General features: G+C 41.1%; 1 protein-coding gene and 1 pseudogene across 2 annotated transcripts in view; one reads left to right on the plus strand and one right to left on the minus strand.

Moving 5' to 3' along the window:
* Positions 1-27,404, plus strand: part of POU6F2 (POU class 6 homeobox 2) — a 480,044-nt gene that overhangs the window by 347,646 nt on the left and 104,994 nt on the right. For both annotated transcript variants that reach the window (XM_060108430.1, XM_060108432.1), the window contains one exon: positions 13,635-13,936. In XM_060108430.1, coding sequence (XP_059964413.1) covers positions 13,635-13,936 — 302 coding nt within the window. The remainder of the gene's footprint in view (positions 1-13,634; positions 13,937-27,404) is intronic.
* LOC132496240 (ADP-ribosylation factor-like protein 6-interacting protein 1) lies at positions 25,782-26,373 on the minus strand (annotated as a pseudogene).

A 27,404-nucleotide genomic window follows, 5' to 3' on the forward strand; every position in this document is an offset into this window, starting at 1 on the left:
AACACAAGCTTTAAATGATACATTAAACAAGATGGACTTAATTGATATTTATAGGACATTCCATCCAAAAACAACAGAATACACATTTTTCTCAAGTGCTCATGGAACATTCTCCAGGATAGATCATATCTTGGGTCACAAATCAAGCCTTGGTAAATATAAGAAAATTGAAATTGTATCAAGTATCTTTTCCGACCACAATGCTATGAGACTAGATATCAATTACAGGAAAAGAGCTGTAAAAAATACAAACACATGGAGGCTAAACAATACACTACTTAATAACGAAGTGATCACTGAAGAAATCAAAGAGGAAATTAAAAAATACCTAGAAACAAATGACAATGGAGACACGACGACCCAAAACCTATGGGATGCAGCAAAAGCAGTTCTAAGAGGGAAGTTTATAACAATACAATCCCACCTTAAGAAACAGGAAACATCTCGAATAAACAACCTAACCTTGCACCTAAAGCAATTAGAGAAAGAAGAACAAAAACATCCCAAAGTTAGCAGAAGGAAAGAAATCATAAAAATCAGATCAGAAATAAATGAAAAAGAAATGAAGGAAACAATAGCAAAGATCAATCAAACTAAAAGCTGGTTCTTTGAGAAGATAAACAAAATTGATAAACCATTAGCCAGACTCATCAAGAAAAAAAGGGAGAAGACTCAAATCAATAGAATTAGAAATGAAAAAGGAGAAGTAACAACTGACACTGCAGAAATACAAAAGATCATGAGAGATTACTGTAAGCAACTCTATGCCAATAAAATGGACAACCTGGAAGAAATGGACAAATTCTTAGAAATGCACAACCTGCCAAGACTGAATCAGGAAGAAATAGAAAATATGAACAGACCAATCACAAGCACTGAAATTGAAACTGTGATCAAAAATCTTCCAACAAACAAAAGCCCAGGACCAGATGGCTTCACAGGCGAATTCTATCAAGCATTTAGAGAAGAGCTAACACCTATCCTTCTGAAACTTTTCCAAAATATAGCAGAGGGAGGAACACTCCCAAACTCATTCTACGAGGCCACCATCACCTTGATACCAAAACCAGACAAGGATGTCACAAAGAAAGAAAACTACAGGACAATATCACTGATGAACATAGATGCAAAAATCCTCAACAAAATACTAGCAAACAGAATCCAACAGCACATTAAAAGGATCATACACCATGATCAAGTGGGGTTTATTCCAGGAATGCAAGGATTCCTCAATATACGCAAATCAATCAACGTGATACACCATATTAACAAATTGAAGGAGAAAAACCATATGATCATCTCAATAGATGCAGAGAAAGCTTTTGACAAAATTCAACACCCATTTATGATAAAAACCCTGCAGAAAGCAGGCATAGAGGGAACTTTCCTCAACATAATAAAGGCCATATATGACAAACCCACAGCCAGCATCGTCCTCAATGGTGAAAAACTGAAACCATTTCCACTAAGATCAGGAACAAGACAAGGTTGCCCACTCTCACCACTCTTATTCAACCTAGTTTTGGAAGTTTTAGCCACAGCAATCAGAGAAGAAAAGGAAATAAAAGGAATCCAAATTGGAAAAGAAGAAGTAAAGCTGTCACTGTTTGCAGATGACATGATACTATACATAGAGAATCCTAAAGATGCTACCAGAAAACTACTAGAGTTAATCAATGAATTTGGTAAAGTTGCAGGATACAAAATTAATGCACAGAAATCTCTGGCATTCCTATATACTAATGATGAAAAATCTGAAAGTGAAATCAAGGAAACACTCCCATTTACCATTGCAACAAAAAGAATAAAATATCTAGGAATAAACCTACCTAAGGAGACAAAAGACCTGTATGCAGAAAATTATAAGACACTGATGAAAGAAATTAAAGATGATACAAATACATGGAGAGATGTACCATGTTCTTGGATTGGAAGAATCAACATTGTGAAAATGACTCTACTACCCAAAGCAATCTACAGATTCAATGCAATCCCTATCAAACTACCACTGGCATTTTTCACAGAACTAGAACAAAAAATTTCACAATTTGTATGGAAACACAAAAGACCCCGAATAGCCAAAGCAATCTTGAGAACGAAAAATGGAGCTGGAGGAATCAGGCTCCCTGACTTCAGACTATACTACAAAGCTACAGTAATCAAGACAGTATGGTACTGGCACAAAAACAGAAAGATAGATCAGTGGAACAGGATAGAAAGCCCAGAGTTAAACCCATGGACATATGGTCACCTTATCTTTGATAAAGGAGGCAGGAATGTACAGTGGAGAAAGGACAGTCTCTTCAATAAGTGGTGCTGGGAAAACTGGATAGGGACATGTAAAAGTATGAGATTAGATCACTCCCTAACACCATACACAAAAATAAGCTCAAAATGGATTAAAGACCTAAATGTAAGGCCAGACACTATCAAACTCTTAGAGGAAAACATAGGCAGAACACTCTATGACATAAATCACAGCAAGATCCTTTTTGACCCACCTCCTAGAGAAATGGAAATAAAGAGAAAAATAAACAAATGGGACCTAATGAAACTTAAAAGCTTTTGCACAGCCAAGGAAACCATAAACAAGACCAAAAGACACCCCTCAGAATGGGAGAAAATATTTGCAAATGAAGCAACTGAAAAAGGATTAATCTCCAAAATTTATAAGCAGCTCATGCAGCTCAATAACAAAAAAACAAACAACCCAATCCAAAAATGGGCAGAAGACCTAAATAGACATTTCTCCACAGAAGATATACAGACTGCCAACAAACACATGAAAGGATGCTCAACATCTTTACTCATTAGAGAAATGCAAATCAAAACTACAATGAGATATCATCTCACACCAGTCAGAATGGCCATCATCAAAAAATCTAGAAACAATAAATGCTGGAGAGGGTGTGGAAAAAAGGGAACACTCTTGCACTGCTGGTGGGAATGTGAATTGGTACAGCTACTATGGAGAACGGTATGGAGGTTCCTTAAAAAACTACAAATAGAACTACCATATGACCCAGCAATCCCACTACTGGGCATATACCCTGAGAAAACCATAATTCAAAAAGATACATGTACCAAAATGTTCATAGCAGCCCTATTTACAATAGCCCGGAGATGGAAACAACCTAAGTGTCCATCATCGGATGAATGGATAAAGAAGATGTGGCACATATATACAATGGAATATTACTCAGCCATAAAAAGAAACGAAATTGAGCTATTTGTAATGAGGTGGATAGACCTAGAGTCTGTCATACAGAGTGAAGTAAGTCAGAAAGAGAAAGACAAATACTGTATGCTAACACATATATATGGAATTTAAGAAAAAAAAATGACATGAAGAACATAGGGGTAAGACAGGAATAAAGACACAGACCTACTAGAGAATGGACTTGAGGATATGGGGAGGGGGAAGGGTAAGCTGTGACAAAGTGAAAGAGCGGCATGGACATATATACACTACCAAACGTAAGGTAGATAGCTAGTGGGAAGCAGCCGCATAGCACAAGGAGATCAGCTTGGTGCTTTGTGACCACCTGGAGGGGTGGGATAGGGAGGGTGGGAGGGAGACGCAAAAGGGAGGGGATATGGAAACATATGTATATGTATAACTGATTAAATTTGTTATAAAGCAAAAAATTTTAAAAAATAATAAAATGTAAAAAAAAAAAAAAAAAAGAATTTCATTAGGCTTATTTTATACTGAAGAGAGCTCATTACTTCCTCCAGAGACCCTGATATATAACACATATATATTGTGTGTGTGTGTGTGTGTGTGTGTGTGTGTATATATATAAATTATATGTGTATGTATATATACATTTATATATGTGCATATATTGTGCATACATGTACATTGTATTTATGTATATTGTATGGATAAATACATTGTATATATGTACTTATTCATATATATACATTGTACATATGTACATTATGTGTACATATACATTGCATATATGGACATCATATATATGCATTGTACATATGTACATGGTATATATATGTGTACATTATATATACACTGTGTGTATATATAATATACATCATATATATGTACATTGTGTGTGTACATATATATATGTGTAAGACACTTCTTCATCTATAAAATGGTCATGTATGACTATATCAGATAAAGACAACTTCAGGTTACTCCTAAGTGGCTTCCTCTCAATATTAGTTCCACACACGTGCATAAATTTGGGTCAAAGAAAAGCAAGATGATGGGGTTCCGAGGTCACATGAGTTTGGTCAGTGTTAGATGAAGAAATGTTAATCAGGTTTCTTTAATGCTGAAATTCGAAGTCATTAATATTCTGATGCTCATTATGGATTTCCAAAAGTAGGATGCAACATGCCATGTCTCATAAATCATTTGACCATGGAACAGTTTTCTTTCATGGGACCTACCTGGGGACTAGCATCCTGTGAAATAGTCTCTGAGAACATGTCTCCGACCGTCAGGAACGAATGTCTAATGTGGATTTTTCAAAAGAAGTTTCATGCCAGTTGGTGTCATCAACAAAGCCCAAGGTGAATTCAGTCCCATTTAAGGTCTAGATCTCAGTGTAAGGAACTCAAGAAACTCAATGCAAATAGTGTCCTGGGATGGATCTGAATATCACAATATCTCAGCTAGACTCCTCTCCACCCTCAGGATTACTCCCCCAAGGCAATCACGTTGAACCATTTCTGGTTTCAGCCTTATAGGTTTACCTCCACATTTCTAAATACTTTCCATTTACCTCTGACTCGATTTATTAGCTTTATGTACCATCTGTTCATTTCTGCTATGGTGTATTTGGGTTTAGCTCACTTATAACATCTCCCACTTTCTCCTCCTCCCTCCTCCTAATAGAAGAATAGAGCTATTTTTTGTTCACTTTGTAACTTTAAGTAGCATATTTAAATCCCCATTCGTTCTGTCAACTATAGAGGTGTCTCTTGATTCCCCACTCAGTGCTCTGGTCCTCACTTCCCCTCCTCCCTCCCACCAGCCTCTCACTTCTACCTTGTCAAGGATGATAGCATTTGTATTCTCATTAAATCCTTCCTACGTTGTTTACAGGTTGTTTCAAAAAATTGAAGTCTAGTAAACATTCTTAACTTTAATGTGGCTACCTAACTATTTCCTGCAGAGCCAAAATATGTGCTCTGATCAGATGTCCTTCTCAGTCTGGATTTTTGTGCCACTCAAAGAAAATACTCAAATAGACTATCCTCTCATACTCGACCAGGTGCTCAAAATTATGCCACATTTTATTGCACAATTGAGTCATGTTGTTTGTCTCATCTCTTGTTTCTTATAAAACTATGCATTTCTTCTTCTATTGTTTGTTGGTTTTGCCTGAAGTGTCTTACTGCCCATCCCTTTTATGATGATGATGATGATGATGATGATGATGATGATGATGATGATGATGAAAAGAATGGTATACCTTCTATAGAAAGTAGTTACCATATTTCAGCTTCTTACTTTTTCTATAGCATTAAATCCATTCAGTGTTTCTTCTTGGAGCTCAATGACTTCTTGTTCTAGTTTGGAACAGATGCTTCATTTCTAGATTGTGGCTTTCCCAGGCAGCTTTTGTTTTCCTGAAGTTTCTATTTTCCTTTCTTTTTCTTTTTTTCATACTCTCAAATTCTTCCAAAAGCACAAATATTTTATCACTTCCATGGAATCCCCCTTTTTTTCTGGACATATTTCACTAGAGCCCTTCCTTTATGCTGCAGTCTGGACTGGGTACTCTTTGGAACTTCCAGACAGCTGTCATAGTGGGGCTCCCTTGTACTCTTCTTGTGGGGGATGCACACTGCTTGCTGCATCCTAAATCTTCCTCTTTCTTGGTTCACCCCCTTATTTTGCTGAAGTATCTATTCAACTTCCTAAGAAAAAAGTAAGTAAAGATAAGCTAAGTCCTTGTAAGTTCCCAAACGGGCCTTCTTCCACTCTCACTGTTAACAGTTTAGCCAGCAATAAAATTCTTGGCCGGAGATCATTTTCTTTCAGAAGGTAGAAGGCATTGCTCCACTGATTTTAGCTTTTTATTGTTTTGCTAATGAGAAGTATGGTGCCTATTTGCGTTATGTCTCTTTGTATGTGGCCTTCTATTTGTCTCTCTGAACTCTTATTTAGGATTTAAAAAAATCTTTATCTTTTGGTGTTCTGCAATTCCATGGGGAAAGTATCAGTATCATGGGGGGTGTTTTTCCTTTCACCTTGGTTGGCACTCAGTAGGAACCTGGATGGACTTTCTCAAGACTTGGAAGAGCGATGAAGAGCTCTGTGTATTGGGGTGAGACTGTGAACTGACTGGTTTCTTCAGGGTGACTGAGAAGAGAAGGATGTACTTTGGGGTGCCACATCCACATTGGAAATCCTAATTCTTCCCCAGTTTTTTCAGTTTCTTTAGAGGAGAGCCTTCCCATTCTTTTCCTGAGAGTTTAGGCCTAGCTGGGGGCCATTCTGCAGGCGGAGATGTTGGGAGGTCAGCTGTTCCAGAGGAAGGCCTCAGCAAACCCCTGTGGGAATTCAGGGGAACTTGCCACCTTGAGTTCTCAGCCTCCCTGATACATTGCTGGGTGGGTGCAGCTCCCCTTGGGATGGCCCATGCCACCACTTCACCCCTTTGCTTTACAGTGGGCACTTGTCCTCCACTTTTTCCATCTTCCCTATTTAATGGGGCATCTAAAAGCAAACAGTGTGTCTCAGACTTATGATACTCCAACAAGAGTGCTCCCCTAAATGTCAACAAAGGCAGTAATGTGTGGCAAATCGCTCTTCTATCTCAAAGAAGGTGTTAAAGTATGCTGGAAGATTCCCAGATGTCTGTTTTCTCTTCTTTCCAACCAGTGATTTTTATTTCGATATTTTTTGCCAATGGAAGAACAGATTCATTTTGTGAAAAGAAATATCCTCAAAATTATGGAGATGGATAAACAAACTGCTCAGGTTGAAGGCCAGGGGAAGAGCCTTCCCCTCCTGGATGGGCTGCTAGGAGCCCCAAGGCCAATAGCTCCTGATCCCCGTTGCGGGGGCGGGGGGGGGGCGGTTGGTGCTTTAGAATGCAGACTTTGTCCTACCCTCTGGAATCCACTTGTCTAACAAGTTCCCCAGGTGATTCGGGTCCATAATTTGAGATAGAGTTGGGGAAAACACCTGACCGAAGAAAGAAGCTTGTGTGACTCAGGCAATACATGGAAATTTGTGGGAATATATTCATTGGAAGAATTTCTCTCTTTGTTTTCCCCTGACATCTCAAGAAATACTTAGATCTCTACCTTAAATGCAAACAAAGCAAATGACAGATTAAAGATATGTATTAGCCATATTTCTGGAGCTGAGAACACTGACTGCATGTGAGATGGTTACACATCATAATCTTTGAGGCAGAACTGATTTTGCTTGTTTGGGGCATTGCTGCCAAAATAAAGGCAAATTTTCCAGAAAGTCTTCACCTTCTGTACTTTTTCAAAATCCCAAGTCTCCAAAATGCCGTTTCCACGTACTTTACAAAAACTTCTGTCTGCCCGTGCATGCTAGGGATGCTGTTAATGAGGGTACCAGGAAGAGTTCCTGACCTGCATCCTTGCTTCAGCTACCTTGGATGTTATTACTTGGTAGGGGGTTGGAAGGAGGGAAGATGTCCAGTTTTACCGACTCAAATTCTTCTGGTTGAGTTGTTCTAGATTCCATTTTTTTCTTCTTCTAGGGATTTCAGTGGGCAAGAAAAGTGAACAGTAAATACAGAGTTAGGGAGGCAAAGGCTACATACATCAGGGAGCATGGGATTTCCTTTTCGGTGGCCCATGAGTTCACTGATTTGTAAGACTGGGGCTGATCTGGGAGTCACTGTCCCCAATTAAGGGACAAAGCCATTTGGAGAACTCTTAGCTGCCACCTGACTATACTCTAGAGACAACACATCACAGAGTTCCATGGACAACGTAACCTGATACCCTACTTGGTTACTTTCCTTAAAATGTCACCAAGCTGTGCAGTGTTGGGGCCGCCCAAGGTCTAAGTGTAGAGGAAACATTCTCTCACCGCAGAGGCAAACTTGTGACACGAAGAAAGTGCACTGTGGCCCTTCCCCACCTCCCATCCACTTTCCCTCGACCCCATGTCCCTGGTCTTAAAATAACTCATGGCTCACACTCAAATTAGCATCTTTATCCTCAAAATACACATTTATATTTCATATCAGCAGGCTTTAAAACACATTTTGCCTGCAGCAGGACAGGGGTACAACTGTACACACTTTCCCAGGAGCTGAACGATTCATCACTGAGCAGACACCTTCCAAGCAGCCTCTGTAAGCTGGGGACCTTTGCCACCTCTTCTCAAGAGCAGGGCCATGGAGGGCATCCCTCTACGAGGGAATAGTTATCTTCGTTCCAACCCTCAGGGGGAAATAGCTTGCCCCTGATTCTGTTCTGTTAAGAGGCTTTGGGAAGTGGCAGACCTAAGACTGAGTCGGCCATAGCGCTCATTAGCTGTGTGAACTCAGGCAGGTCGCTTAACCTTTCTGAGCCCAAGTTCTATATGTGTAACATGGCAGTGATATCATCTATCCATATGGTTGTCCTGAAAAGTTAATTCATCTGGGGACGTCCCTGGTGGTCCAGTGGTTAAGACTCCATCATGTTTCCAATGCAGGGGGCATGGGTTCGATCCCTGGTCGGGGAACTAAGATCCCACATGCCACATGGTGTGGCCAAAGAAAAAGCTAATTTATCCATTTTAAATGACAGTGCTTTCCAAACTGTGAAGCACTGTCTGATTTTGAACCCAAATTGCTGTCACTGTTCTTGGCCTGTTCAGAGTCCAGCTTCGGCAGCATTTCTAGAGGGGTGTCTCGTGTGCGCCCAGGACTGAATCCACGGTCCACGTTGATAGCAATCCATTGCTCCCACTGCCAGACCTGTGCCCCTCCCCCTCCAGCGGACACAGCATTTTCCTCCCTGTGCCGCCGGCCTCCTGCAGCCCTGCCCATGTCTCTCCCTTTGCTCTGCCAGGCACAGCCCTAGCCCTGGGGACTACATAGCCATGCAGAGTGGAGAAGGATTATTCCCTTCCCTTGTGGGGTCCCAAGGCAGTGCGGCTTGGTCTCCAGTATGCGAATATGGAGAAACAGCTATTAGCTATTAATAATATTGTTATTATTACTATTATTATAGTAAAATACACATAGCATAAAATTTGCCATTTTAACCATCTTAAAGCGTACAATTCAGTGGCATTAAGTACATTCACAATGTTCTCCAACACTCACCACTATCTAGTTCTAGAATTTTTTCATCACCCCCGCCCAGGAGCCCCATACCCACGGGCAGTTACCCCCCAGCCCCTGGCAACCACTAATCTGCTTTCTGTCTCTGTGGATTCGCCTATTCTGTACATTCCATATAAACGCAACTATCCAGTATGTGGTCTTCGGCATCTGGCTTCTCGCCCTTAGCAAGAAGTTCAAGGTTGCCCTTTGTGTTTTTACTTGATGCTCTTTCCCTCCCTAGGACCAGGCTTGCACCAGGGGACTGGGCTAAGGATGGGCTTGAAAAGCCATTACCATCACGCTCTTTGCAGGATTCCTGGTCACTTGCAGTGATAAACCCCACCCGCTTCCCTCCTCCTAAGCACGGGTCCTCTCCCCTCTGTAAGTGTATTGCTATAAGGCAACTCAGGTCCCAGCCAGGCCCAGAGCTTGTAATCCTTCCCAGCAGATTCTCAAACCCAAGCCTCCAGTTTTCCAACCATGCCCACAGATCCCCAAACCTGGAAAGTCCCAGAAAATGCTGACACTGAGCCCCTGACTACACTGATTATAATAGTCTGATGTTGTACTTTGTGTTAACGAAGGTGAGTGAGCATGTTGCTAAGAATCACACTTCCTTTAGCATTTGAGTCCTATTCGGCTTTCTGTGAATCCCAAGGTGTTTCAGTACCTTGCAAAGTACAAGAAACGTTTGTATTTCTCCAGCATCATTCACGGCCTTGCCCTTCATGGGCAGGTAGAGAGGATGAGTTTACTTTCCGTTTCTCTGCCTTGGAAGTAATTGTATGTAAAGCCCATCCCATATAGTTCTGATACCTCTGTGGTGGAGCTTTATTTATGTGCCTGGTTTCCTGAGAACACCTTTAACAAAGATCCCAAAGCAGAAAATATTTCTCCTAAATTAGTTGATATATAGAAACTGAACAAATGGAGACATGCAAGCTTCTTGACTTCTCCTTTGTGATATTAAATTATTTATTTGGGAAGTTCCAATCCACTGTAGGAAATTCCAAGTTCGATAGAAAATTGTTTTGTGTTTTCTTTTTCAAAATTGTAAGTTTTTAAAATTTCAAACATCCTAATGAAAACTTCTGTGCCTCTCTTTTAGTTCTTTCATACCTACTGTTAATGTAGTTAAATTTTATATTAAACATTGGCCCATGGAGTGTATAGTAACCAGACATAGAGGAAATAATCATAAAAGGACATAAATACCAGGGAAGAAAGTAAAGTCTTAAATCTTCTGTGAAATAGGGTCAAAGCTTTATCCCCAACAATCATCATTTTACCTGCAAACATCCTCTGTAGTTCAAATATGTCCTCGAACCTTCCTAACTTGTATCTGATCAGTATGCTTTGTACAATGAGCGATTTAGAGGCTCCATATTTTAGTAATTTTTTGCTTTTGTTTTCATATTATTGTGTAGGTGCCTTTGGCATTTTTTAGACCGGAGTGGCATTCTTGTACAGCCCCCTCATGCTTTTCTTTGCATCCAGTACATACCTGAACATATTTTGTTGTCCATCATTTCTTGCTTGCAAATGTCAAATTAGTTCATGTAACTCAAAGAGGTTTAGTTTAGGTTAATGCCTTTCCAGGCAAGATGCGGGTTATGGGAAAGACATAGCCAAGCAATGGGAACTCACCAACATCAAGAAATGAAGACATATTTGGGACCACGTCTCATTAGTAGGTTAGGCTCTGCTGCACCTACCCGTCTGCCAATGTCTATCTGCCAGTATTCCCCAGTCTTCCCTGTTTTCAAATGCTGATTTAGATAAATGCTTTTCTAACCAAAATGAAACAGTATGGTATTTAAGTCAACCATGAAAATAAGCACTGACATATGTGCCCCCCACCTGAAAGAAATCAGGACAGGCTTGATTTGAATCAGGCAGGAGGCCAGATGCAGTCAGGTTCCCAAAGTCTATAACTCCATCAAAAGGAGAGCTCAAGCCCCACTCCCCCAGGACCCTCCCTCCAGATTGCAGAAGATCCTGGGGGGTCAGAATTGAGCTGGGTTCCCAGCTGTTCAATAAAATGTGATTTTGTACAATAGGAGCAGGGAGAGGGGAAAATGGCAAAACCAGATCATTCTCTTAAAGTTCCAATAAATGGGATGCTAACTGGGTTGTTTTTTTTTTTAATATGGACTTTATTTCTTAAAGCAGTTTTAGGTTTGCAGCAAAACTGAGCAGAAAGTTCCGAGTCCCCATTGACTGGGTATTTTCCAGCCCTCTCTCTCACAAGCCGTCTCTACCTGTAGAGCCCCAGAGCACTCTGGATTTAAATGAAAGGCAGGACGCACACTGGGCTGAGTGTTTTAACAGACCTAGAGTAACTCACTGACCGAGCGAGGACTTGCCATCCCCACTGGTCCAACATGGAAGCTCTACATGGACCTGAGAGCCCAGCATTGGTATTTGGTGCCCCTGGGAAAGGTCAAGCTCTCACTTCATCAATAGAGCTATGCCTTGCTTTAAACAAACCTGATTATATACTTAAAATCTGACTTATACCAGTGGTGAATTGAGAGTGATCCATCTTCCCACCACTTTCAGAGATAGGCTCCCACCTCTCTAAGGTCTAAAATCATCAGAACGGCCCAAAGTTTCTGTTCCAGGCAGTCCATTCTCCACACTGTCCTTCAGAAACATCACCTAAGCCATACTGTCATCTGGGTGTCTCCCCAGCCTGGAATATCCTCTCTTCCTTCCTTCTGGGTATAGAATTCACTCTCTTGAGCCCTCTCGGTCCTCAGAAACACTGCTTTGGCCTCTCTAGCCCACAGAGAAACCCCTCTCCTCATTTTCCTGGACCTTTTGGTCAGTTTCCACGCTGTTGATCATTTAGGCAATTAACTGAGATGGATCAAGCATCTCAGTTAATTAGCAGGAGTGTAACAGGCACCCCAAACCTGATTATTTCTTACGAGTTAATCTTATATCCACAAATATACTATAAACTCCTTAAAGTCAGGACTATGTCTCCCTGTTAAATCCTACATACCACCAGACACAGCACTAGTGCCTAGCTGGTGTTTTCGTTGCAGAAAGTGATTCTTAATTTTACAGAAATAGTCCCTGGTTGACTTCCTTACAGAGAAACTTCTTCAGATGTGCTCAACATAAGGTTCAAAATACATATATTTTTTAAGAACATCTTTGTTGTATGAAGTCAGGTGTATGATATGTCACTTTACAGAACCATTAGATTTTTTTTTTAAAGGAGCTTTTTTTTTTTTTTAATGGGGACTAGTTTAATGTTGCAAACAGGAGTTACTACTTTTGGGAATCTTGACTAATTCTAAGTAGGGGAGGAATAGGATAGCATTGCAGCCAAGGCCTATGGGTTCAACATTGATCCTTATGTTTATTTGTAGGCTTATTAGAAAGCTTTTAGGCTGATATTCAGGCAAAGAAAAAAGCGAACTTGTAGCAGTACTTTTCTCTAGATCATTCTTTGGCCGAACTGTTTTCCTGCTGCAGAAATTGTTCAGGACTAGATGGGCACATGAGAACAAATATAGTGAGCTCGGTGTTAAGACAACTTATCCCACCAACGCTTACTTTTCACAGAACAAGGAAATCTGGAAAGATGACTTCATCTTCTCGGTTCCTGGCTTGTCCTTGAGGTGCCAGTGTGACCAGTCAGCACAGTGCACAGTCGCTGACTATAACCCTTCCGGTGTGGGGCTGTGTCTCTCTGATGAGCAGGCAAAAAGTTCAGACTCAAGCTTTTGATTCTGCAAAACTAAGAAGCATGTACTATCTTTAAATTTTTTAAAAAAAACGGTAGAAACTTGAAACTCAATGTCTAAGCAAATTGGCGGAGGTCTGAAGCAACGAGTAGAAATGACACCATAAGTGGTATCGATGATGAAAAGGAGATTACGAACACTTTAGCTTTCTGTTCTTAACTCCATTTGAGCATTTGCCAAAAGAATTAAATGTGTTGAACTTTAAAAATCTAAATCAGATCTTGAAAGTCTACGTGTATTTCCCAAGCAGTGTGGAAAGGAAGAGGGGGAGAAAGTACTTAAAAATTACCTCTGTTCCTAGTACACCCGCTTGGTTTGCTCCGTCCCTTTGGAAGTAATGCCTGATGGGTTACACTGTGGTCCTCCCTAAATTTTAAAATTTCCCCGAGAAGTGACTCTTGTTCTCGCAGTGCCCCGCAACCCTCTGAAATACCACGGAGTTTCAGGGCATGAAGGTCAACTTTTTCTAAGGCGGAGCCGTCTCGGCTCGCGGGGTGCCGGCTGTCAAAGGCACAGCACGCGGTTTGGTCGTGTACGTTTCAGCTCCACGTGTTTGTTTCAGCTCCACGTTCCCTCTGTCTCCTCGCAGCTACCTCATCCCTCAACTCCCAACTGCAGCAGCTCCAGCAACTGCAGCAGCTCCAGCAGCCGCCGCCGCCTCCGCCGCCGCCGCCCGCCCCGCCGGGCAGCCAGCACCCGCAGGTGCCCCCGCAGTCCCAGCCGCCACCGCCGCCCGCCTCCCAGCCGCCGCCGGCTCCTCCCGCCCACCCTCACCCCCAGAACCGGAACCAACCGTCTCCAACTCAGCAGAGCTCCAGCTCCCCTCAGAAAGCCAGCCAGTCTCCGGGACACGGCCTCCCGTCGCCGCTCACGCCACCCAATCCTCTGCAGGTACGCGCCCCGCCCCGCCCCGCCCAGGGCCCAGGGGACCGGGCCACCGGGTGGCGCCCTCCCCGGAGGCAGAGGGCAGGCCAAACTTAGTATCCACTTCCGCAGCGTCTAATTCAAATTGATCTCGTAGAAGGAGGGAAGAGGGAGCAGATAGCGGGCAACTGGGGATGCATGTAAACGAAACAAATAGAAACCCATTGACGTTGCCCTCCGAAGGATAAATGTTATCTGTTTCCTCCTGTGAGAGGCCAGCACAGTAAGTGCGCTTGTAGCCTGTAATAACTCCACTTTATGATACTTTCTGAAGGCAGCAAAGATAGCATCCAATTAAAATTATTACTAGCAGAGCTTTGTAGGCCCGTGGAGAACTGCATCTCCTGTCCATGAGGCATGGTGGTTATTTCTCTATATTATGAATACAGCAGTGTCTTACCTTAAGTACTTGGTGCTCTTTTGTTTCTATTTTTCCAAAGACTCTCTGGGGTTAGGAAGGTAAAGAAATTTAACCCCGGTCTTATGTCCCAGATTCCAACCATTACTCCATGGATTAACAAGTACTCTAAATTCATGCCGAGACCCTCCACAAATATGCATCTTTATAAAATAATAAAGCTTCCATACATTTACTTTATTGCTGTGAAGCTGAGGGCATCCAAAATAGAATTTCAGGCTAATCATGAAAGCTCATCTTTAATCTACTGTCATCGGGAAGCAATGAACAGGAGCATTCAGGAATATATAATTTTAACATTCAGAAACTCATTTTCAACTTAAATGCCTTTAAAATAAATTAGCTATAAAAGATAATGACTCTGATGTCAACAGACCAGATCCAGACATTAATAGCTCAGTTTTGGACTTAAAAAACGTAATGATGTTTTTTTCCAGGAAGATTTCAGATGATTTAGTACATTTGTAGTGCAGTGACACATTCCCACAGAGTGGAAAGCCTATGCACTCATTTCAAAGGCCAGCTCACCTCCCTCCTTGATGGTGGGCGCTCACACTGCAGTCAGTGCAGCCCTGCCCCACCCGAGGACCAGAGTGATGTTATCCTTTGGTCCGAAACAGCAAAGTATGCAGAGTCAAGATAAATTGGCACGCAGACAGAAAGGCCAGTGGATTAGAGACTTAGTGTTTTAGAGACGATTTAATTTGTTGTCCCGTAACTTTGTTTCTGTGTGTTTGGCTTCTCAGTAGTGGCCCAAATTTTCTTGGAAATGGGAACATTCGGGTGAGATGAGTAATTGTTTTCCTTGGTACTTGGGTCATGGCTACTTGCAGTTTGAGCATTTTCTCGAGTTGGGTTTGAAGGTGTATTTTTTAAAATCTTACAAGTATGAGACAACACAATACCTTTGACATAAGACTGAAATGAACACAGGCTAAAAAACTCTTGCTTGTACACTTGACATCTATGGGGAGAGTAGGTCTAATCAAATTTACCAGATGCATGATGAGAGCAATCCTAATGTTTTCAGCATTTGGAATTCAACTCTGATTATTCCCAAGAATGGGTTTAACGCTTTTTTAAGAGCAGTTAAATTAGATCTATCTCAACACCATGTGATTAAACATTTCCTCTACACAAGCCATCAAAATACGTGAAATTACCAAAGAAAACATCCTTCTCTGAGGGATGAGATTACTTAGTCCTGCCCCTAGTTGGCCTACTTAGTCCAGTATTCTGTAGAGTGGAGTGAAAGCTTTGAGTTCTGTGGACGTCAGCCTTCTCAGAACACATTCAACATCTTACAAATCTCTATCAACCAGTAAAAGGCAAGTGTAGACTACCCATTTGAATAGCTATTGACAGGACATTAGATGAGATGACCGCTCAGCCTCATGAAAAACAAATTCTACGAGGAGAATTTCCCAAAGTTTTCCTAATAGTTTCCCATGGAAATCCGGGAGCTGTTTTTTGTTTTGTTTTTGCAACAAAAGAAGGCTCAGAATCACATTTATTTCTTTATAACCCTGAGAGAATATTGTAATTTTTCACTGTTGGAGTTTTAACTTACAAACTTACTAAGTATATTGATGAGATAATACTCTAACTTCTTCTGTGGGTCTAATGAATGACCACTGAATGGGTGATGTGGTGAAACTTTAAAAAATATTACTGAGTAGATAGAGAACTAATTTTGAATAAGTCTACATCAGTAGGCATAAAAGGATTTTTTTTTTCTTTCACGATAGGCATGTGTAAAGGAAATTGAGAAAGCCGTGGTTTTGAAATATCGGTTTTTCTCTACACTAGCTGAAGGGTTTTTGAATTTGTGGAACATGGAATGTTTGAACTTTTGAAAAAGAAAACTATTTAAAAGGAACTGAAAGATATTTAACTCTCAAAGGTAGCGATCTTTATGAACTAGAATGAAGTGTTTGTGTTTGAAGGTTTTTAAGAGACTAATGATGAACTAAATTCATATAAGACAGCTTAAATTCTATTTTACAGTTCTTTATTTTCATGTGGGCTTTGTCTTTTTACGTTATGCAAAATCAGTCTGAGACACGTTAGTTTAGAACATGCAACCTAGATTGTCAGAGAAAGCCAATAATTCAGAAGGTTTTTTGTTTAAAAAAAAACCCACAAAACTTTGAAGGATAATAATCATTTCTAAAACTGTACAGATGCTGTCATATCGTCAGAAAAAATAATAAATGAAAGGAGCTTGTATAGGTATATTTGGTGAGATTATTCCTCAAGATGAAAAAAAAAATTAATAGTGCTGGCAGGTAGTAACACTCTAGACTAAAATTCCCCAAATGCTTCTGGTCAGGTTTTTGTCTAATACTGCAATATAATCTGTTTTCACTCTTTTACTGAAGTCCATGAAATGGATTGCATTTCCAAAACCAGGTTGTTTCAAGACGGATATGAGTCTAAAGTATTATCACTTCAGAGAACTAATTTTGATTGCTCAAGGTTATGGGAGGGCTGGTGGTCCAGCACGGATACCAGAAGCTGGCCCCTGGAAGCCTGTCTTAAAACTCTTCACAGAGAATCAAGGTCCACTCACCCACAACTTCATTCTCAGGAGGGATGAGAAGTTCTAACCAGGGATTATAAGTGCAAACGTCTTCAGGGGCCAGGCAGCCCATATAAATAAGTAAAGCAGACTAGAGTATAAAACCCAAAATGAAAATTTGAAAACAGTGTGTAGGACAAACAAAATTCATCTGTGAGTTGAATTTAACCATTAGGTTCCAGGATGGATATCAATCCATACTCCTTATTTTTGCACAACCCACCTGCCACAGGCTGCATCAGAATCTAAAACCAGAAATATGGAGTGTGTTGGGTAGAAGCAGATCAGAAACATAAGTGGAAGCAACTTCTTTTTTTTTTTAACATCTTTATTGGAGTACAGTTGCTTTACAGTGGTGTGTTAGTTTCTGCTTTATAACAAAGTGAATCAGTTATACATATACATATATCCCCATATCTCTTCCCTCTTGCGTCTCCCTCCCTCCCACCCTCCCTATCCCACCCCTCTAGGTGGTCACAAAGCACCGAGCTGATCTCCCTGTGGAAGCAACTTCTTGAGGGGAAAGATATGGTCTAATCATTCCTGGGTAGAAAAAACAATACACAGGTTTAATTTCAATATATGATATTGCTCTGGATGAAGACCCCATAAGCCTAAGAATGGTGAAATACCTCCTTCCTTTGACCTCTGAGATGACTTTTCTTGAGACTTTTCCTTGGGAGTTTTTAACTTGTACTAAGGAAATTCCAAACATTGTGTGGAAGGCCTGGTATTTTCCTTCACGAGTGATCTGGGAATGAGCTGGACATAGTTGGAACCTAGTCATGGTGCCATGGGAAGAGGGAGCTTGTTCTCATTCTGACCCTGCTTCCAGCTAACTCACAAATGGAACAAGTTCTTTGGACTTCATTTTCCTCGTCTGTTAAATGTGTGCTGAATATGATTTTTAAGATCCTTTTCAGGTCCTTGAGTCTATGATCTAAACGTTGGTAGGCCTCTAGAATTTTATTGGATACTGAAAACCCAATGGTCCTGAAGATTCTCTGAGTATTCTTCAAGGTCAGGTTAATTTCTTCCCACTCAGCTGTGTGGCAGAGTAGAAAGAAAGTAAGAACAAACATAAGTGGGGTAATGATAGCAGAAGCAGATTTTATCTTAGCCAGAGAGTCCAAATTAAAGTCAAGTTTTCATCCTCAGAGAGTCACCACTGTAAACTCTGGTCCCTGATTGCTTTTTCATACCTATACATTAGAGAAGCTTAAGAAACCAAATGCTGCATTTAACCTTGGCCTTCTGCATACCGTCTTGCATGGCAGGAAGCAGGATCATCTTTTCCTTTTCTTGTTGTATTGCACATTTTAATAAAAAAAAAAAAAACAGAGGGAGAGAGAGATAAGTGGAAGCAGTTAGCGGGGAGAAAGCTATCTGTGCTTATATGAGGAATGAGGAGCACGGTCACCGCCTCAGGGGTGAAGTTGCTCGAGAGAGAGCGTAAAATTGTTCTCGACCACGTGCATTTGCTAATGTAAAGGTCTTGGTACCACTCAGGCATCCAGGAGTAAAACTGCATTCAGATTCCACCTCTGCAATGCAGCAAGCTCAGCCTCCTGATCTTCTCATGTGGGATGTTTCCCCCTCCCCCAGCAAACTTTCAGTACTACTTTCCAGAGTGATGGAGAGGGTGGTATATTATCACTTTTTAAAACAAAGAGCCCAAGCCCTCAAGAAGGAGTTAGACCTACATGATTTCCATCCTTTTAAAGCAAATGGTCTCCAAGCGTGTCTCCTTCCTATAGAAAAGGCCCAGTGCCTGGGGCCAACCCCCTCTCTCCCCAGCAGTTAGTCTTAATTTGACACAATATGAGTCAAAGCTTGGTGGGTCTAAGTTTTTTTTTTCATCTATAAATAGAGAAGGTAAAATTAAATACTTTCTGGAACTCTTTCCCTTTTATTTGGAGTTTTATGTTACAAACCTCTAAAACTCACTTGAGTGACCTATGCAGGTACAGGGGAGAAAAAACTCTTCTTTTCCTCTATTCTTCCTAGGTTCTCAAGCTAGGGGCCTGTAAAGTAGACTAACAAGGGGCAGATTAAGAAGAGAAAAACAAACAAAAGTTTATGACACATGCATCATGCATACACACGGGAGCACTTAGTGATGAGCAACTCAAAAGGGTGGTTAAAACTCGGGCTTCTATAGCATCTTAACAAAAGAACAGTACATTTTTAGAGAAGTGACAAGACCAAGGAAAAAGACTGTGAGCTTCTAAGTGTGGCAAACTGTGGGAAGGCAAATATATGGGGAAACTAATGGTAGATAAGCAAGATTTGTTATACAGATTCTTCTGGTGCCATCTCTAGGCTGATAAGGGTCTAGACTTGTCTCCAGTAATTAACTCCTGTCCTTCCTGGTAGAGAGGGGAGGGGAGCCACCTTTACAAATTTATGTCCTGCTTTTAGGCAAAACAGGAGGTTGGCAGAGAGCTTTTCTTGTATCTACTGATTCTCAGTTCCCGTCAGTGCAAAATAATCCTCATGTCCAAGTGGCATATTTTGGGATGGCATATTCTGGTACCTTTTGCAGGCATATTTATATAACCCCTCTGTGGTCATTATAAATTCTAGTAGAACTCAGTCTACACAGGGCTGAATCAAGTGTAAAATTCTCCTCGCCTGGACCAAGACTAAGATAAGACAAGTGAGGCATTCATTCTCAGATGCAGGATTCAAAGCGCACGCAAAACTGCAGTCATCAAGAGAGATCATATTTTAATTCAGTCTTTAAAAAATCAAAATGAATGCCAAAATCCATGATGAACTAAATATCGCATTTTAAAATATAGGATCAGTAACAGTATTGAGCCATATTGGAGTCTGAGGCAAAAGGAAAAATCAGTTAACACTGATTTTGTTGGTCATGAAATTTTTGCATTCATTTTGACTTTTAAAATATCGCATTAGATGTTCTTCATCTTGATCAATGTGTGGGGGGCACGCCCTTAATTTTTTTTTTAATTGCACATTTATTTATTTATTTACTTACTTATTTTTGGCTGTGTTAGGTCTTTGTTGCTGCTCGTGGGCTTTCTCTAGTTGCGGCGAGCGGACTTCTCATTGCAGTGGCTTCTCTTGTTGTGGAGCACAGGCTCTAGGCGTGCAGGCTTCAATAGTTGCGGCACACAGGCTCAGTAGTTGTGGCGCATGGGCTTAGTTGCTCTGCAGCATGTGGGATCTTCCCGGACTAGGGTTCGAACCCATGCCCCCTGCATTGGCAGGCGGATTCTTAACCACTGCACCACCAGGGAAACCCAACACCCTTAAATTTTGTGCCTGAAATGAGTTCCTCACTTGTCTCAGCTTGGCTACCAGCTGTGTAAATGATATACTTAGCAAATACTCTCCAAGGTCAACGGCATTCTGTCCACTGGAAATTTCAGCCAGGTGTCGGATGCCACTTTCTAGCTGAACTTGAAAATCGTACCAAATTTTGCACAGTAGAAAAACAAGTGCATGTTGGATAATGGATTGGTACAGGGAGGTGCTGTAGAAACCCATCCTCCTGTGTATTGTACAGGTCTAATAAACCAATCACTTTTTATTGAAATGAGATGTTATGACAATCAAAAAACTTCTTTGGCTGATATTTTTCACTGAACTAATTTATGGTTTATGAGATTAAGTAAGTTTGGTGAAAATGTCAGAAGGATTACTATGTAGACAACATTCTCCCAGAGCAACCCAGGCCATGAGGACCTTTTAAAAACTGGAATTGTCCACACGGAGTGAGTAAGTCTTCCTCTTAGCCAAAGGAAATGTCATTATTAATGGATGAGAAAATCCATCCAAGCCCAGAGAGTTCTCATGAAGATTAAATATAACATACTAATGAAAATGCTTCATAGGCTATACATTTGTTAAGCAAATGTTAATTATACTACAGATATGAAACAGTATGACTTTATTTCTGTTTATTTGACTATCCAGTACATGGAGGGCTTCATTCGTGATTCCCTCATTCAGCAAGATGTTGGGTGAGAAACGGGAGTCCCTTTATCCAACCGTATTCAGCCCTGAATAAAATAAACAAAACATATTTAGCTACATTCTTGGCAAGGGACAATTTTTCCTTTTATGAAAGAAAGAAAATCTCCTTTAAAAAAAAAACCCCTCAGTTCAACATTACTGACATTTCAAAGAATTTATTAGAAGCATTTGAGATCCAGGAGGAACAACAAAGTTTATATTGCTTTGAGAGCAGCAGGGGGAAAAATTAGTTTACCAAGTATATACTTATATACTGTGGTACTTCTTTGTCATCGTCTAGATGTACCATTCCTGGCTACTGGTCCATAGATTAGTCAAATCATGTAGAAAGGGGTTTAGCAAAGAAGATGGTATGTTCACACCACTGACTTTGGAAGCTCACATCAAGTAGCAGTGGATGGAAAGGATGCCAGACTCAAAAGGGGCCGTGGAAAGATTCCTGCAGCATTTGAACACGGCAAGTTACACCTTCTCAAGTAAACAGCACCACTCTGATCGCGACAGTGGGGCAGATCCCTGGCTTGTCTGCAGCAAGTTCAGTGGTGAGCGTGGAGCCACACACCCAGCTTGGGTCCCATCACTGTCTGTTGGATGTAGCTGATAAGCTAATCCTAAAGTCTAGTTCAGAATGCTTCTGAAACAGTTTTGCCTGCATGTGCATAGATACAGGTGGCAGTGTGAGCTGCCCAAAATATGCTGGCTGGCATTTCGCTCTGAATAAGCAAGACATAGCCAGTATTTATGTTAACTTAATACAATATTCTTGTGCTTTCATGATCAAGTGTTATTTCTTGTAGTTTAGCCTCGATTCATTCCCTATAGGCTTGAGGTAAATTTTCCACAGGCTTTTATTTTTGTAGTTTATTTTATTATTTTTTTTACATATACATGTATCTATCCTTTTTCAAATTCTTTTCCCATTTAGGCTTTTATAGAATATTGAGCAGAGTTCCCTGTGCTATACAGTAGGTCCTTGTTGGTTATCTCTTTTAAATATAGCAGTGCGTGCATGTCAGTCCCAAACTCTCAGTCTATCCCTCCTCCCCCCCTCCCCCCGGTAACCATAAGTTCATTCTCTAAGTCTGTGAGTCTGTTTCTGTTCTGTAAATAAGTTCATTTGTATCATGTTTTTAGATTCCGCATATAAGTGAAATCATATGATATTTGTCTTTCTCTGTCTGACTTCACTTACTGCCCTTACTATCACTTCATGATAATCTCCAGGTCCATCCATGTTGCTGCAAATGGAATTATTTCATTCTTTTCAATGGCTGAGTAATATTCCATTGTATATATGTACCACATCTTCCTTACCCATTCATCTGTCGATGGATATTTATGTTGCTTCAGTGTCTTGGCTATTGTAAACAGTGCTGCTCTGAATGTTGGGGTGCATATATCCTTTCGATCCATGTTTTTCTCTGGATATATACTGGGATTGCTGGATCATACAGGAGCTCTAATTTTAGTTTTTTAAGGAACTTCTATACTGTTTTCCATAGTAGCTATACCAGTTTACATTCCCACCAACAGTGTAGTAGGGTTCTCTTTTCTCCACACCCTCTCCAGCTTTTATTGTTTGTAGATTTTTTGATGTTGACCATTCTGACTGGTGTGAGTTGTAGTTTTTAAAAGTCCACAGGCTTTTAAATTGACTCCCAAAGTATAGGCTTGCAAGTGAATATTCTCCAGATTGTAAAGAAAGCACTTTTGCCATTATCTGCATTTATTAAGCACCTATGAGGTGCACTGTGGCCTTAAGCAAGGTTTGCAGAACAGCATAATGCCATAGGGCAAGCATGATCTTTTTTTTTTTTAAATATTTATTTATTTATTTATTTCTGGCTGCCTCGGGTCTTAGTTGCAGTGCGCATGCTCTTTGTTGTAGCGCGGGCTTCTCTCTAGTTGTGGTGCGAGGACTCAGTAGTTGTGGCATGTGGCCTCTCTAGCTGTGGCTCGTGTGCTCAGTAGTTGTGGTGCGTGGGCTCAGCTGCCCCACAGCGTGTGGGATCCTAGTTCCCCGACCAAGGATCGAACCTGTGTCTGCCACGTTGCAGGGCGGACTCTTAACCACTGTACCGCCAGAGAAGTACCAAGCATGGTCTTTAGAAGCAAGACAGACCTGGGCTCAGATGCTGGTTCTGCTGGGCAGTTAGGTGAGCTCAACCCATCCTTCCGAGCCTCAGTTTCCTCATTGGTTGGAGGGTCGATGTGAGGATTAAATGAGATGATTTGTTTGAGAGTATCTAATTCAGTTCCTAATAGCTGGCCCACAAAAAACATCAATATCCTGCCTGCCTCTTTGCCTTCCTTGACTATAGATATAATCCAAGGAGGACTATGAGACAAAGAGACCCACTTGAAGTTGAACAAAAAGCAAATAGTCATGGGATTTATAATGCACATGTACACCACAAAATTATGCACGGTATACCACGTGAAACCACTTACAAGCTAGAATGCGGCTAATAATGACACGTGAGTTTTGTTGCGTCAGAGAGGTTTGGAGGTTCTCTGAGGAGGGGGACTTAGCAGAGGGAGGGTAGAGCTCATGCCATACAGGTCAGGGCTGCACAAAGGCCTAGGAGGCGTGTGGAGATTAAAGGAATCTCACTTCAACCCACAGAACCTCACTTTCTTCATCAATATAAATAAGAACCAAAATCTCCTATTTCCTTCTAAATTCCCAAAGTTGTACTTTTCAGTGTGTGAGTAAACAGGAAGAATCTTGGTGTGGCTGACTCTGCCCCTCACTAGCTGTGTGACCTTGGGCAAGTCACCTAATCTCTGGGACTCGGTGTGTCACTTATTACATGGAAAGTTTATAGTAGGTAATCTTTAAGTCCGTTCCAGCTTTACAGTCTATTTATGAAATAACACAGATAAGGTGGTTTGCATTATGCAGGAAGAAAGAACTACGTATGTAAAACACCGTTACCCACGACACATATGTAGGACTCAAGAGATACTCCTGATGCTATTTGGCTAATATTTGCAGTGTGTTTTGAAATTTACAAAGTGCATTTTTATATACATTATTTCATTGGCCTCATGGGTTCACAGTTCTAATAATCATTAGCATTTTTCAACGGTATCTTATACTCTCTAAGGACTTCAGCCTCTCATTTCCTCCTCCCAACAACCAGAAGAGGCAAAAATCATCTTCATTCAGATTCAAGGAAATAAGAGTGTTAGAACGTTGAAACAGCTTCCTCAGCGTCATTGTCAGACCTCAGAGCACCTCCGTTTATATTTGACCCTCTCTGCAATGTTCATTTGGGTTGTTGGTGAAATATTATTTTTTCCTTATTTGGCTTCCAGCATTTTCTAAGGCAACATTTCTCAAAATGTCTTCTACAAAATTCTAGTCCAAAGAGATTTTATTGAAAATGGATTCCATAGTTTTTGGAATTCCAGCTTTTTTATTTTTCCCCTTTTACACAAAACAAAGTAGAAGAAATAATACAGGATTAAAACTGCAAAAGTAGTTAATTGGTAGAACACACATACACACAAAAATCCAGATAGGAAGACAAGCTTATTTACAATGAGGCAACACATGTAAATTATGGTAGTTTGTATACAAAACCTTAAAAAAGAAAAGTGTAACATATGCTACATGAGTGCCACTGTTTACAGCAATGTTGAAGGGGAAAAAACAACACTTATTTAGGAACAGATACACCACGAGGTCCAGGTTTTACAGCATCCGTGCAATAAATTCACAAAACTATATGACAGCTAGTTAATCAGTTTAAGAACTGTTCCCAAATATGTCACATTTCCAGCCCTCAGAGGTTCATTCCTACAGATTTCAACTACTCCATCTATTGGGACCAAAAGCAGCCATTGTTACCATAAAATGAGAATCTTGAGGCTTACCTTTAAAGGCTTATTCTGGTCTTGAAAAACCAGTAGGATTTTCTACTGAAATGAATCTTGACTAAACACAGGATGAGTTTTGTTCTTTATTGGCTGGTCTTGGAGTGAAGGTCATAGACATGACTCTTAACCTATTATGTATGTCCTTTAGTTTCAGTTAGCTGAAAATCTGAAATTAAAAGTATGCTAAAAATCCTAAATACCATCTTGTGTAAGCCTGCTACTAAAAAGCCTTTAAGGATGTACTAACTTCAAGTTTAAGTGCAAGGGAACAAGAGTTCTAAGCCTGTCCGATTCCCCATTTGGGAGGAAGGATCCATGTTTCCAACAAATTGCTAAATTCTGCACAAGGGAGAAGCCAACACATACTAGGCCATGGAATTAGGTTCATTTTATTCCATGAGGATTCTTCTCCCACGGTATCAAAACAGAAGGAGGAGTGAATCTTAATTGGTCTCTTCATCAGAAGTGGTAAACTTGGTTTCTATATTCACGAAGCCAGACAGTTGTTTAAGCAGAGTGTGGAAGCAGACAGTAGAACCAGCTTCCTGTAGTCACAGACCACTATCTTGTATCCAGCTAAAGCTAAGATCAACTTGAACAGTTATCCCAAGCCACTGTTAACTGTACTAAAGGATGAAGTCCACCACTATATTATTTTAAAAGTAAGAGTTCAGTTAACCCTGGGTGAGAAAAACCAAGACACGTGGTAATGATGAATGAGTTGTCCGTATAAGGCCAGCTGATGAGAACACAGCCATGAAGACACTGGGCATAAAGCCTTACTTGGCAAGTCGGAATTTCTACTAACTAAGCGCAGAATGAGGGACAGCAAAGAGCCCCATCTGTAACGTTTTAGTATCCAGACAGCATAACAGACACTGTCCCCAAGGACACCATTAATCATACTGAATAAAGCAGATGCATTATTCATTTTTCTTTTCCTTTTGTTTGAGAAGCTTTTTTATCTCTCTTTCGGCCGTTCCAATGTACTTCAAAATGATTCCATGTTGGTTTAGTCCAGGAAGCAAGAGTAAGAACGTCACTATCAAAAGAGACAGATGTTGTGGACCTGCTGTCCTACCCAAGCAACCTCAGCAAGGGAAATGATCATGGTCATGAAGTGCATTGTAGGCTTTTCTTCCTTTCGTGTAAAGAGGCGTTTCCACCAGCCCACAGCTCTGCGTCAAGTTTTTACTAGATTGCTGCAAATTTCATGGAATCACTGCTGTTGCTCAGTGGTCCATTTATTGGAGCCAAAAATTCTAGGCGCCAGAATGGGAACAAGGTAGTCAGCCAAGCACAGAAACATAACAAAACAGGAAACTCCTGACAGAACGGATGGATCTAGATAGTAGATGGTCAGAAACACCAAAGAAACCACACCCATGATGGCAGGTGGAAACCAGGCTCTTTCCCATCGGAGGACTTTATCTGCCATCAGCATCACTCCTCCCCATCCTTACAGCTGCTCTTCCAGACTTGCAGTCTCTGCAGCCAGCAGGTTGGTGCTGCGATTATCTCCTTTTGCCACCGTTCACGAGGGGCCCCCTCAGCGAGCCCAAGACACCCCCAGAACTGGCTTTCCTCAGAGCCACTCACAACAACCCTAGCCTCCTGGGTATATCTTGATGAATATTAGAATACTAAAAGCTAAAAGACATCCTGTAGTAAAGATGTCTAGTTCACATCATTGAACCAAGAAATTCCCGAACTTATGTAACCACTGAACCTTTTTCTTTTTCATATAACACTGATTAATATCCCATGGGAAAGTCCTTCAGCAACCACTGCTCTAAGGCTTCCTCCTCTATTGTACAATCCGCACAACTAAAATAACCTTGCCTTTCCTTACCTAGAACATCATGGAAAAATCCACATATCTAATCCAATGGATTGGACAGTGGAGAAAAGAAAGTATAGAAAGATTGGGGAAAGAAGAGAAGGAAAGGCTCCAAACCAAAGTAAGAGCAGGGAAAGCCGAAACCAAGGATGGTCCTTACAGTTGGCAACAAGCAAAATCATTGAGTCAAAAAAACGAAGGAGGGTCTGGCTGGGGTGCCCCTCATGGCGGCTGAGGTCTTGGAGACCTTCTCCTTCAGATGGCCCTTCCTCCCCTCTCCTCTTCTTCACTGTCCATCATTTCTCCTGTTCACACACCACTGCACCTGGAATCATGCCTCCCCATGCCAGGACCTGGAGAAGTGAGAGCAGGGTACCACTGGACCATATAGCCCTTGGCAAACCCATGGAATCAATAGGCCAGGGAGAGGGCACACCCTCCCCTCCTCTCATCTCCACCCTTCCTGTCTCGTGACTGAGGAATTTCCAGGAGTCAGGAGAGCCCCCAATACCCTGACAACCTCGATCTCCACCCTTGTGTTTTAAGAGGGGTTGGATTCCAAACAACAGGTCAAGTCAGTCTAAAATCTGTAGCCAGGACTAAGTCCTCTAGGGTACCAGGCTGTCAAAACCCCTTGTCTGTGGGGCATTGTCATAGTTATAAAGCTCTTATCCTGGCTCTTTTTCTGTTTCCTATTTAAAAGAGA

Source organism: Mesoplodon densirostris, chromosome 9, assembly GCF_025265405.1.
Source record: "Mesoplodon densirostris isolate mMesDen1 chromosome 9, mMesDen1 primary haplotype, whole genome shotgun sequence".
NCBI classification, from domain to species: Eukaryota; Metazoa; Chordata; class Mammalia; order Artiodactyla; family Ziphiidae; genus Mesoplodon; species Mesoplodon densirostris.